At 46.4% G+C, this 13,678-nt stretch overlaps 1 protein-coding gene across 3 annotated transcripts in view; it reads right to left on the bottom strand.

Moving 5' to 3' along the window:
* The window catches only part of PHRF1 (PHD and ring finger domains 1), a 606,102-nt gene that overhangs the window by 460,780 nt on the left and 131,644 nt on the right, over nucleotides 1-13,678 (bottom strand). For all 3 annotated transcript variants that reach the window (XM_069223077.1, XM_069223079.1, XM_069223078.1), the window contains exon 7: nucleotides 2,015-2,109. In XM_069223077.1, coding sequence (XP_069079178.1) covers nucleotides 2,015-2,109 — 95 coding nt within the window. The remainder of the gene's footprint in view (nucleotides 1-2,014; nucleotides 2,110-13,678) is intronic.

The raw sequence follows: 13,678 nt of genomic DNA, 5'->3' as shown, positions 1-13,678 counted from the left end.
CGTCCATTTAATCCTTAGATCCTTTGCTGATATACCCATATTTGAGGTAGAGAGATTTATGTTAATGCCTAATCAATCTTTGGCCTTTCCTTAGATAAAACCTTTCTATTGGTTGATGGAATATATCAGTTTCCATGTCCATTCTGTAATTTCTGTTTTTGAAATGATCGCCTGCTGTAACAGTTTACGTTTGTGGGGGTAATTATATCATACGAACTGCTGGAAAACAATGGAGGGCTGAACAGAAGGGCAAGAGCCGAGGTACAGGGAGGCAGAGAAAAGGTGGGTAAGCTGCAGTGAGGAGATCGTTTTCTATCAAGACATAAGTTGCAATGGAGAGTACCTTGTTGTATTTCTGAGAAGAAATGCATCTTCAGTTCCTTCCTGAATCATAGGAGTGTGAGAAGAGTTATTTTGAGACAGTTATTCTGTTCCAAATAGGTGCATCAATTCAGAAGGTTTGCATTCTGGTCCTTTCTGATCTCTTTTTCTTCCATTTCCTTGTTTCAGAATTGAAAACATCCTTGCCCTTGGTGTGGCATCATCCTTCAAGATGCGTAGCTTCTCTGATAGGCACACACTTTTTTTTGTGTGTGTTTTTTGTGGACTTTTAGCTTTGTGGGGGTGTGGGTGGTCACTTAGTGGCTAACAGATCTGTCCCGATCGTCCCAAGTACTTTCAGTCCTTACTGTAACCATGAGTAGATTGCGCTGGTAGCCCTTGGCATTTGTGTTTCATATTGACGAACTTATCAGAAAGACAAAGCATTAAGAAAAAGATGCAGTCCTGAATGGGCAATCAGTGAAGTTCCTTTGGTGTTCAGCTGATGTGCTTCAACTTGATCATGTTCCCAGAAAGTAGGATGCCTTTTAGACAAGACAGTATGGAATGGGAGAAACCCCCTGAAAAGAGTTTTGCTTTTGTAACAGCTGGATAGGACCAGTTCCTGCACTGATAATCTGAAGTCAGCTTTGCGGAGGACGTTTCACTTTTTTTTTTATATGATATGCCCACAGCTAGAAGCTTATTACTTCTATTAGGGCACTACATTTATGTCTGTTAAACTATGAACGTTGGGATATGGGGAATGGTGCATCTCTGATAACATGCTGACAGTCAATCGAAGTTCAAAATGTCTTGTGCACTTCTTGGTAGCCCCTACTTAGTAGCCCCTTTTTGTTTATATTAATAACTCAGATGGTGAGATATTTTCATTAACAATAATTTGCATAATATATCTTTACACATGATATTTAAGTCATGGTATCCTTGTATCGTACACTCACTGCCCTGTGCACCCAGCCCATTCAATTTCCTTCATGTTGCTACTGGGGACGATGCCCCCCTAATCAAATATTTCTAGCTACAGGCTTGTTGGTATTTACTCAAAAGGTGAGGAATCTGAAGCTGGAAGTTTATCAGAAGAACAAGATACTTACATTCAGTGATGCTCTCTCTGATATAAACTATTTAGCTGCAGAATCCTCACCATCCCGCCCATCCTTCCTGATCTGTGAATGGACTCTACTCATCAATAAGATCCCAAGTCTAGGAACCTGCACACTGGTCTACTAATTTGCTTTTGGGGCTCCATGAATGGAGGCGAGGATTGTCTCAAAAGCAACAGTCAGCGTGCAGGAGGGGAGCCTTTATTAGCCCCCCACATCATTTCTGGAGCAGAATGACATCAACATGGATCACTAAGGTGAAACCTTCTGGCGTGCAGAAGTATTACAAAAAAAATTTAGGATCCAGTCTGATGCTTGGGAAATATTCAAAAGGTGAGGGAATCTGCAGCTAGATAGCGTGACCACCAAAAAGAGTTCTCAGGCAAGAAACTTGTTTTTCTATGAAACCTAAACCTACAACAAGTTATCTACTGGAAGGAAAAAGTGGCAGAATAAAACAGTGAATTGGACAGCTAGAACAGTGGAACAGTTTAGATTCCCTCCTTTACCCTCATTAGATGCAATGAATATCAGACGAGTTACAAGTTATGAAAAATAAAATTTACCATCGGCAGGCAGATTAGTGACTGCGCATTCTGGACAAAACCACTCATCGACAGGGACAGAACCCAAAGGAGGATTAAGGCATTCCATATGATATCTAATGAAACAAGGAGAAAACAATGTGAGATTGAAACTAGTTGTATTGTTTTTGAAAAGGAAAACATGTTAACTGTAATGTTTTGAAGCTTTGAGACATGTGTCTCAGCAAACAGCATATATTACATTAATTGACAGTTCGAAATTAATTTGCATGCAATGTAAGCTTTTGCATTGTTTGGTCACTGTACAGTGTACATCTGTTCGTGGCATGTAGTGCTGCAGATTCACATGCTATGCATAGCTCTTCTGACATCTAGTGTTGGGCTTGGAGTGTTACAAGTTATTTTTCTTCGAAGAAGTCTTTTGAAAGTCACAGAATCAAGTGACTCCTCCTCTCGGTTACAGTGTGGATGGGCATTGACTCCATTGTTAGTTTGTTTGGGTGAAGGAAGGAGTGATAGAATATAAGAATATAAAGAGATGTCCATGCAAGTGTAAATGTATCCACATATGTACAAATGATATACTTAAACGGCTAAAGGCTTCCGGGGAGGAGGGAGGGTGCATGTGAATCTGCAGCACTACATGCCACGAACAGATGTACACTGGGTAAGTTACATTTTCCGTTCAATGGCATGTGTAGCTGCAGATACACATGCTATCCATAGACTACAAAGCAGTTAGTCCTCCCAACAAAATAGCGGTGGCTAGCCTGTAGGAGTTGAAGTTGTTTGAAATAGTGTTCTTAAGATAGCTTGGCGTACATTGGCCTGTTGCTGTGAGAAAACATCAACACAATAGTGTTTAGTAAAGGTATGAGAAGTAGACCATGTGGCAGCTTTGCTTATATCAGCCATTGGTATGTTTCCTAAAAATGCCATTAACGCACCTTTCTTTCTTATAGAATGTGCTCTAGGAGTGATTAAAAGTTGTCTTTTTGCCTTGATGTAGCATGTTTGTATGCATCTAACAATCCATCTTGTTAAGCCTTGTTTAGATATAGGATTGCCTTTATGTAGTTGTTGAAGAGCAACAAAAAGTTGTTTTGTTTTCCTAAAGTCTTTAGTTCTATCTATATAGTACATAAGAGCTCTTTTCAGAGTATGACGAGCTCTTTCTGCAACTGCGTCTGGAAAGAGGACTGGCAATTCCACTGTTTGGTTGATGTGAAAAGAAGATACTACTTTTGGTAGAAATTTGGGATTTGTCCTAAGTACGACTGTGTTTGTGTACTTGGAAAAAAGGTTCAATAGTGAAGGCTTGTATTTCACTAACTCTTCTTAATGAAGTAAGAGCTACAAGGAAGGCAACCTTCCATGTTAAAAACTGAATTTGACAAGAGTGCACGGGTTCAAAAGGTGGGCCAATGAGTCTGGTTAGTACGATATTTAGATTCCAAGAAGGAACAGGTGGTGTCCTAGATAGAAAAATGTGTTTTAATCCTTCCATGAAAGTTTTAATAATAGGGACTCTGAATAGAGAAGTGTGTTGAATATTTTGTAAATATGCAGATATTGTAGTAAGGTGGATTTTGATGGATGAGAAAGCTAAATTAGATTTTTGTAAATGAAGTAGGTAGCATACAATATCTTGTATAGATGCTGTGAGTGGATCAGTATTTTTAGATTAACAGTAGTAAACAAATTGTTTCCATTTGTTAGCATAACATTGTCTGGTAGTAGGTTTACGTGCTTGTTTAAGCACTTCCATACATTCTGATGGAAGCTTTAGGTAGCCTAATTCTCTGACTTCAGGAGCCAAATTGCTAAGTTGAGAGCACTGGGGTTTGGGTGCCTGATTTGACCTATGTTCTGTGTTAACAAATCTCGTCTGTTTGGTAGTTTGGAATGAGGTACTACAGACCGGTCTAGGAGTGTTGTGTACCAATGTTGACATGCCAATGTTGGGGCTATGAGTATCATGGTAAGAGTTCTCTGATGTAGTTTGCTTACCAGAAAGGGACGGAGTGGGGGGGAAAGCATAAGCAAATATCCCTGACCAACTGATCCATAGAGCATTGCCCTTGGATAGAGGATGAGGGTGTCTGGATGTGAAGTTTTGGCATTTTGTATTGTGGTTGGTGGCGGACAGATCTATGTCTGGTGTCCCCCACGGACGAAAGTATTTGTGAAGTACTTGGGGGTGAATTTCCCACTCATGGGTTTGTTGGTGATCTCGACTGAGGTCGTCTGCTAATTGATTGTGAATTCCTGGAATGTATTGAGCTACGAGGTGTATGTTGTTGTGAATTGCCCAGTGCCAATTTTCTTGTGCTAGAAGACAAAGTTGTGATGAGTGGTGTAGGAAGTTGGCTCTCTATGCACTATTTCAAAGTAAGGAATAGTATGCACAGAGTCCAAGGGTTCCCCTTAGAGGTAAGATAGTGGCAAAAAGAGATAATACTAATGCTCTATTTTGTGGTAGTGTGGTCGAGCAGTAGGCTTATCAAAGGAGTAGTGTTAAGCATTTGTTGTACATACACACAGGCAATAAATGAGGAACACATACTCAGAGACAATTCCAGGCCAATAGGTTTTTGTATAGAAAAATATATTTTCTTAGTTTATTTTAAGAACCACAGGTTCAATTTCTACATGTAATATCTCATTTGAAAGGTATTGCAGGTAAGTACTTTAGGAACTTTGAATAATCACAATAGCATATATACTTTTTATATAAAACACATATAGCTATTTTAAAAGTGGACACAGTGCAATTTTCACAGTTCCTGGGGGAGGTAAAGTATTGTTAGTTCTTGCAGGTAAGTAAACCACCTACGGGGTTCAAATTGGGGTCCAAGGTAGCCCACCGTTGGGGGTTCAGAGCAACCCCAAAGTCACCACACCAGCAGCTCAGGGCCGGTCAGGTGCAGAGGTCAAAGAGGTGCCCAAAACACATAGGCTTCAATGGAGAAGGGGGTGCCCCGGGTCTCTTAGAAGCAGGGCAGTCCTCTGAGGATTCAGGGGTCGCTGGTCCTGGGGAAAGCGTCGCTGGAGCAGTTTTCTTCTGAAGGCAGGAGACAGGCCGGTAGGACTGGGACCAAAGCAGTTGGTGTCTTCTTTTCTTCTTCTGCAGGGGTTTTTCAGCTCAGCAGTCCTCCTCTTCTGTAAGTTGCAGGAATCTAAATTCTTAGGTTCAGGGAAGCCCTTAAATACTAAATTTAAGGGAGTGTTTAGGTTTGGGAGGTTAGTAGCCAATGGCTACTAGCCCTGAGGGTGGGTACACACTCTTTGTGCCTCCTCCCAAGGGGAGGGGGTCACATTCCTATCCCTATTGGGGGAATCCTCCATCTGCAAGATGACTCCTCTGGCCAGTGACTCCTCCTTGTTATTCTCATTATTTCCTCCGGCCTTGCCGCCAAAAGTGGGGCCGTGACCGGAGGGGGTGGGCAACTCCACTAGCTGGAGTGCCCTGTGGTGCTGGAACAAAGGGGGTGAGCCTTTGAGGCTCACCACCAGGTGTTACAGCTCCTGCCTGGGGGAGGTGTTAGCATCTCCACCCAGTGCAGGCTTTGTTACTGGCCTCAGAGTGACAAAGGCACTCTCCCCATGGGGCCAGCAACATGTCTCGAGTGTGGCAGGCTGCTAAAACCAGTCAGACTACACAGGTAGTTGTTTAAGGTTTCAGGGGGCACCTTTAAGGTGCCCTCTGGGGTGTATTTTACAATAAAATGTACACTGGCATCAGTGTGCATTTATTGTGCTGAGAAGTTTGATACCAAACTTCCCAGTTTTCAGTGTAGCCATTATGGTGCTCTGGAGTTCGTGTTTGACAGACTCCCAGACCATATACTCTTATGGCTACCCTGCACTTACAATGTCTAAGGTTTGGCTCAGACACTGTAGGGGCACAGTGCTCATGCACTGGTGCCCTCACCTATGGTATAGTGCACCCTGCCTTAGGGCTGTAAGGCCTGCTAGAGGGGTGACTCATCTATACTGCATAGGCAGTGTGAGGTTGGCATGGCACCCTGAGGGGGAGTGCCATGTCGACTTACTCGTTTTGTCCTCACCAGCACACACAAGCTGGTAAGCAGTGTGTCTGTGCTGAGTGAGGGGTCCCCAGGGTGGCATAAGATATGCTGCAGCCCTTAGAGACCTTCCCTGGCATCAGGGCCCTTGGTACCAGGGGTACCAGTTACAAGGGACTTACCTGGATGCCAGGGTGTGCCAATTGTGGATACAAAAGTACAGGTTAGGGAAAGAACACTGGTGCTGGGGCCTGGTTAGCAGGCCTCAGCACACTTTCAATTCAAAACATACCATCAGCAAAGGCAAAAAGTCAGGGGGTAACCATGCCAAGGAGGCATTTCCTTACAAGTGGGTTCCTCCCTGTGTGCTTAGGTAGTACATTGTTGTCATATTGTCTGTTCTGACAAGAATGTGTTTGTGAACAAGAAGAGGTTGAAAGGCTCTTAGTGCTAGGGATACTGCTACCAGTTCTAAGTGATTCAGGTGAAGTTGTTTTTGTTTCTTGTCCCATTGTCCCTGAATATTGTGATTGCTGAGGTGTGCTCCCTATCCAATCATTGATGCATCTGTTGTAAGAATGGCGTGAGCCACAGAGTCTTGAAATGGCCGCCCTTTGTTTAAATTTGTGGGATTCCACCACTGAAGCGAAATATGTGTTTGGCGGTCTATCAACAGTAGATCTTGGAGATGACCATGTGCCTGCGACCATTGTTTTGCAAGGCACTGTTGTAAGGGCCGCATGTATAATCTTGGGTTTGGGATAATGGCGATGCATGATGCCATCATACCCAACAGTTTCATAACAAAATGGACAGTGTACTGTTGGTTTGGCTGGATATTTGGCAATATGGTGTGGAACGATTGCACTCTTTGTGGACTTGGGCTTGCAAGTGCTTTTTGGGTGTTTAATGTGGCCCCTAAGTACTGCTGAGTTTGTGCTGGTTGTAGGTGTGATTTTTGGTAATTTATTGAGAATCCTATGTGAGAAAACAGGGCTGATTGCAGAGGCCCCCTAACTTTTTGCCCCCATTTTCCACTTTTTGCTGGTGTTTTCCTGACTCTGATGGTGCCCTGGGTACTGCTAACCAGTCCCATGGCCTGTGCTCTGTGTAAAATGGATATGCAAATTAGGCTAATTATAATTGGCTAAGTTAACCTACCTATAAGTCCCTAGTAAATGGTAGGGCATGTAGGTTTAGGGACCACAGCATAGGTGGTGCACCCATAGGTGCACTGCTGAGGTGCCCAGTGTCATTTTAAAGGCAGGCCTGCCTTGCTGGCTGCTTTTAAATTAAAGTTATATGCAAATTCGACTTTGGAATTAAAAGTAGATCCAAAGTCTTAAACTACCTTATTTTTACATATAAGTCACCCCTAAGGTGTGCCCTATGTGCCCCTAGGGCTGGGTGCCATGTAACTATAAGCAGGGACCTTATAAAAATAGTTTTATAAGCCCTGGTGAGGTAAAAACAGCCAAATTCGTTTTTCCCTCATTGTAGTAAATGGCCTTCATAGGATAAAATGGGGAGACTTTATTTTAATTTTTAAAGTCTCCTTAAATGATGCATACCAAGAGTTTGGTATCAAATTAATTGTTGTATTAAATCCCACAACTTCCAGTTGTGGGATTTAATATAACTTGTTCAGGTAAAGAGTTTTAAACTTTACCTGAAAAGTTGCCAATTTCAGCCCTGCATTGTTTTTGCTGCTGTGCTCTGATTGGCCAGCCTGAGCAGCTTGGCCAAGCTGCCTTGATGAGGTGTGAAGTGGCCTGGCTTCACACAAAGGAATGTGCCTGTGGGAGGGAATCTCCCCTCAGCAGATGGTGAGGCAGGAAGGGGGAGGGCTGCCAAACTGTTCTTCAAAGGCAGAGAAGGACATTTGGAGCAACCAGCAACACCCCCACATCATGCAACCCCAGACAGCTAGGTGCCCCCTTGATTAGATTAGGAGAGGGCAGGAGAGGGGTGTGTTTATGATTTTTAGCCACACCAGTGGGTGGGCTCAGCCAGATGTAACCTCCAAAAATCAGATTCAGCCATGATGGATTGTTAGAGAATGTTGCCTCCTGGGACTGATTTTTGCCACACTTCCCAGGAAGTGGTCATCACAGGGGGAAGGACCCTGCACCTGATTGGAGAACCAGGACCCCCCTGCTTTTCACCCAGGAGCAAGGATAAAACTGGCAGACCTGCACCCACACCTCAGTTCCCTACCACATCCAACAAGGAAGAACGACAGAAGAAGAAGGACTGCCCTGCTGGACCCTTGGCCTGCACCTGGAACCTGCACTCAGAAGGACTGCACCAGCTGCACACTTGGGCTTCACCACAAGAAGGACTTTGCCTGGCTTCAATTGGTTCAAGGAGGGACTCCCTGTTTGCTACAGGTGAAAAATTGCTATCCAGAGTCCCCTGCACCAACTCCTGAAGAAAGCGACCAGCTGACCACTGTCCAGTGGCCAAAAAGGAGTTTGCGCCAGGTGCATTCTGGGAGTTGTAGTCTGCACCCCCCAAGGACCATCTCAGAACTTCTGGACCCTTGGGGTGAGCTGTGGACACCAAAAGAACCTTAAAAGGACATCTGGGAGAAGCCCCAGAAGTTTGGAGAAGTTTGGAGAATTTTTGTAAAAAAGCTCCATAGAGGGACCGACCCGCCGCGGCAACGCTAGCCGGCTTGCCTCAACCGCGACCCGGCCTGATTTGCTGGTTCGTCCCGGTAAAGAAAAATCTCCGAAAAAGAGACTAAGTCCGAAGGTAAAAAGTTGACCGGGACCTCCCAGCCAGCGTATCCGAGGAGGGCTCCATGGACGTCGGATCAAGATCCAGGTTTAACCCGGTCGAAGGTAAAAAATCTCCACCGAGGATTCCAGCATCGCGTATCCAGAGAAGGGCTCCAGGAGGTCGGATTGGACTGGCAGGTTCGTCCCACTGAAGAAAATCTTCGAAAAAAAGACTAAGGGGGTCATTCTGACCCTGGCGGTAAAATCCGCCAGGGCCAACGACCGCGGGAGCACCGCCAACAGGCTGGCGGTGCTCCCTTGGGCATTCTGACCACGGCGGTACAGCCGCGGTCAGAAACTGAAAACCGGCAGCGTACCGCCGGTTTTCCGCTGCCCTGGGGAATCCTCCATGGCGGCGCAGCTTGCTGCGCCGCTATGGGGATTCCGACCCCCATACCGCCATCCTGTTCCTGGCGGTTTTGACACTGAAAATCGCGACGGGTGCAACTGCACCCGTCGCACCCCTTCCACTCGCCGGCTCCATTCGGAGCCGGCATCCTCATGGAAGGGTGTTTCCCGCTGGGCTGGCGGGCGGCCTTCTGGCGGTCGCCCGCCAGCCCAGCGGGAAACCCAGAATACCCGCGGCGGTCTTTTGACCGCTGTAAAGAAATGGCTCCCTGTTGCAGTTACCCCCCACTTTTTGCCTGATACTGATGCTGACTTGACTGAGAAGTGTGCTGGGACCCTGCTAACCAGGCCCCAGCACCAGTGTTCTTTCACCTAAAATGTACCATTGTTTCCACAATTGGCACAACCCTGGCACCTAGGTAAGTCCCTTGTAACTGGTACCCCTGGTACCTAGGGCCCTGATGCCAGGGAAGGTCTCTAAGGGCTGCAGCATGTCTTATGCCACCCTAGGGACCTCTCACTCAGCACAGACACACTGCTTGCCAGCTTGTGTGTGCTGGTGGGGAGGAAATGACTAAGTCGACATGGCACTCCCCTCGTGGTGCCATGCCAACCTCCCACTGCCTGTGGCATAGGTAAGTCACCCCTCTAGTAGGCCTTACAGCCCTAAGGCAGGGTGCACTATACCACAGGTGAGGGCATATGTGCATGAGCACTATGCCCCTACAGTGTCTAAGCAAAACCTTAGACATTGTAAGTGCAGGGTAGCCATAAGAGTATATGGGCTGGGAGTCTGTCAAAAACGAACTCCACAGCTCCATAATGGCTACACTGAATACTGGGAAGTTTAGTATCAAACTTCTCAGAATAATAAACCCACACTGATGCCAGTGTTGGATTTATTAAAAAATGCACACAGAGGGCATCTTAGAGATACCCCCTGTATTTTACCCAATTGTTCAGTGCAGGACTGACTGGTCTGTGCCAGCCTGCTGCTGAGAGACGAGTTTCTGACCTCATGCGGTGAGAGCCTTTGTGCTCTCTGAGGACAGAAACAAAGCCTGCTCTGGGTGGAGGTGCTTCACACCTCCCCCCTGCAGGAACTGTAACACCTAGCAGTGAGCTTCAAAGGCTGAAGCTTCGTGTTACAATGCCCCAGGGCACTCCAGCTAGTGGAGATGCCCGCCCCCTGGACACAGCCCCCACTTTTGGTGGCAAGTCCAGGAGAGATAATGAGAAAAACAAGGAGGAGTCACCGACCAGTCAGGACAGCCCCTAAGGTGTCCTGAGCTGAGGTGACTCTGACTTTTAGAAATCCTCCATCTTGTAGAAGGAGGATTCCCCCAATAGGGATAGGAATGTGACCGCCTCCCCTTGGGAGGAGGCACAAAGAGGGTGTACCCACCCTCAGGGCTAGTAGCCATTGGCTACTAACCCCCCAGACCTAAACACGCCCTTAAATTTAGTATTTAAGGGCTCCCCTGAACCTAAGAATTTAGATTCCTGAAACTACAAGAAGAAGAAGACTGCTGAGCTGAAAAACCCCTGCAGAGGAAGAACAGAAGACACCAACTGCTTTGGCCCCAGTCCTACCGGCCTGTCTCCTGCCTTCCAAAGAAACCTGCTCCAGCGACGCTTTCCAAAGGACCAGCGACCTCTGAATCCTCAGAGGACTGCCCTGCTTCAAGAAAGACAAGAAACTCCTGAGGACAGCGGCACTGCTCCAAAAGAACTGCAACTTTGTTTCGAAGGAGCAGCTTTAAAGACCCCTGCAACTCCCCGCAAGAAGCATGAGACTTGCAACACTGCACCCGGCGACCCCGACTCGACTGGTGGAGAACCAACACTTCAGGGAGGACCCTCCGGCGACTCCGAGTCCGTGAGTAACCAAAGTTGTCCCCCCTGAGCCCCCACAGCGACGCCTCAAGAGGAAATCCCGAGGCTCCCCCTGACCGCGACTGCCTGAACTCCATTTCCCGACGGCTGGAAAAGACCCTGCACCCGCAGCCCCCAGCACCTAAAGGAACGGAACTCCTGTGCAGGAGTGACCCCCAGGAAGCCCTCTCCCTTGCCCAGGTGGTGGCTACCCCGAGGAGCCCCCCCCCCCCGTGCCTGCCTGCAACGCTGAAGAGATCCCTTGATCTCTCATTGATTTACATTGAAAACCCGACGCTTGCTGCTACACTGCACCCGGCCGCCCCAGTGCCGCGGAGGGTGTACTTTTTGTGTGAACTTGTGTCCCCCCCGGTGCCCTACAAAACCCCCCTGGTCTGCCCTCCGAAGACGCGGGTACTTACCTGCTGGCAGACCGGAACCGGGGCACCCCCTTCTCTCCATTGAAGCCTATGCGTTTTGGGCACCTCTTTGACCTCTGCACCTGACCGGCCCTGAGCTGCTGGTGTGGTAACTTTGGGGTTGCTCTGAACCCCCAACGGTGGGCTGCCTTGGACCCAAACCTGAGACTTGTAAGTGATTTACTTACCTGACAAAACTAACAAAAACTTACCTCCCCCAGGAACTGTGCAAATTGCACTAAGTGTCCACTTTTAAAACAGCTTATTGTGTTTTATGTAAAAAGTATACATGCTAATGTAATGATTCAAAGTTCCTAAAGTACTTACCTGCAATACCTTTCAAATGAGATATTACATGTAGAATTTGAACCTGTGGTTCTTAAAATAAACTAAGAAAATATATTTTTCTATAACAAAACCTATTGGCTGGATTTGTCTCTGAGTGTGTGTTCCTCATTTATTGCCTGTGTGTATGTACAACAAATGCTTAACACTACTCCTTTGATAAGCCTACTGCTCGACCACACTACCACAAAATAGAGCATTAGTATTATCTCTTTTTGCCACTATCTTACCTCTAAGGGGAACCCTTGGACTCTGTGCATACTATTCCTTACTTTGAAATAGTGCATACAGAGCCAACTTCCTACAACCACGCAGCGGTATTCTGGCAGTTCCAGCCAGGCCGGCGGCTTCCGCCGCCGGCCGGGGTCAGAATGACCCCCTAAGCGTGAAGATAAACTTTTAACCGAGGCCTCCCGCAGCCTGTAGCCAAGCAGGGCTCCATCGCGGTCGGCCTTAAACGTTGACTTTGCCCCGGTCGAGGTGCAACCAGATGACCCGATTGGCGCTTTCTGTTTCTAGGCGCTAAAAAAAAAAAAAAATTATTTAAAAATTCATATCTCCGGTTCCCCTTATCCGATTTTATTCGTTTTGGTGTCATTTTAAAGATAAAAATATAATCAATTTTTATAAATTAGTTTTGGATTTTTAAACTGTTTCCTGTGTTTTATTTAATTACTGTTTTGTGATATTTGAATGCTTTACACTCTGTCTCTTAAGTTAAGCCTTGACGCTCGTTGCCAAGCTACCAAGGGTTGAGCTGGGTTTAATTTACTGAGACCTAACTGGACCTAAGTGGAGGTTAGTGGCCTATTGCTAAGTGTAGGTACTTACCTGCCCTTACCAATAACCCATTTTCCAACATTTTTGGTGAGCAGTGGTGGGATCCTGTAATTGTGTTCAGTATCACGTTACAGTTTTAAGTAAAACGAATTTAAAATCCTTTAAATTGTCCTAGTGCAAAAAAAAATTTTAATTTTTAATTTGGATTAATTTCAATTATTGAATTTTTTTGATTTTTCTAAATTCTTCTTTCCAATTTTTGCAAAAAGGTTTTGTTGACACAAAACTAGGGAACCATGGAGCTTGATCTGGCTAGCCTACCCACAATGACAGTAGTCCAGCTTAGGGGGTTGTGTACTGAAAGAGGGTTGCCTGCAACCACTGACCTCAGGAAGCAGGTCCTGATCAAGTCCCTGACAGCATGGGCTGAGGCCCAAGAGGTAGACCCAGAAGAAGTTCCAGGGGAGGGAGAAGTAGGGGAGGATGCTAGCTCTAACCACTCAGGGGAGGGAGGGCATCTGAGCCTAAGTGAGGATGAGGAAGACCGGTCCTCATTACATACAGTCACTAGGGGCAGACCCAAAGCTAGTTGGGGGAAGGGGGTCCCTTCAGGAGGAGAGAACCTGTCCCTCAGAGAAAGAGAGCTGGAGGCCCAGCTAGCATTTATAGCTTTGGAAGCAGAGAAGCTGGCCCTAGAAAAGAAAAAGTGGGCAAAGAGAGAGAAAAGAGATGGTGGCAGCGACAGAGAAGTTGAGGTGTCCATGGGTGGTTTTTTTTGCCCCAGATTACCCAAGGGGGTGGTTCCTGCTTATGTAGAGGGGGATGATATAGACCAGTGGTCGGAGGCCTTTGAGAGGGCACTCCAAATGAGAAGGGTTAGGCCTCAATACTGGGGTTCACTTTTATGGGAGCTGGTCCCCAACTCAGGGAGGGATAGGCTTCTGACCTTAAGGGGGGAGGAGGCAGATTCATACCCTAGTATGAAGAGGTGCTTAACCAAGAAGTTTGGTCTGACCCCAGAGCAGTATAGAATGAAGTTCAGGGACACCCAGAAGGTCATACCCAGTCTTGGGTTGACTTTGTAGACACCTCACTTAAGGCACTAGA

This window comes from Pleurodeles waltl, chromosome 3_1 (genome assembly GCF_031143425.1).
Source record: "Pleurodeles waltl isolate 20211129_DDA chromosome 3_1, aPleWal1.hap1.20221129, whole genome shotgun sequence".
NCBI lineage: Eukaryota > Metazoa > Chordata > Amphibia > Caudata > Salamandridae > Pleurodeles > Pleurodeles waltl.
Note: the sequence above shows the minus strand (reverse complement) of the source record. Positions and strands in the feature narration are given on the sequence as shown.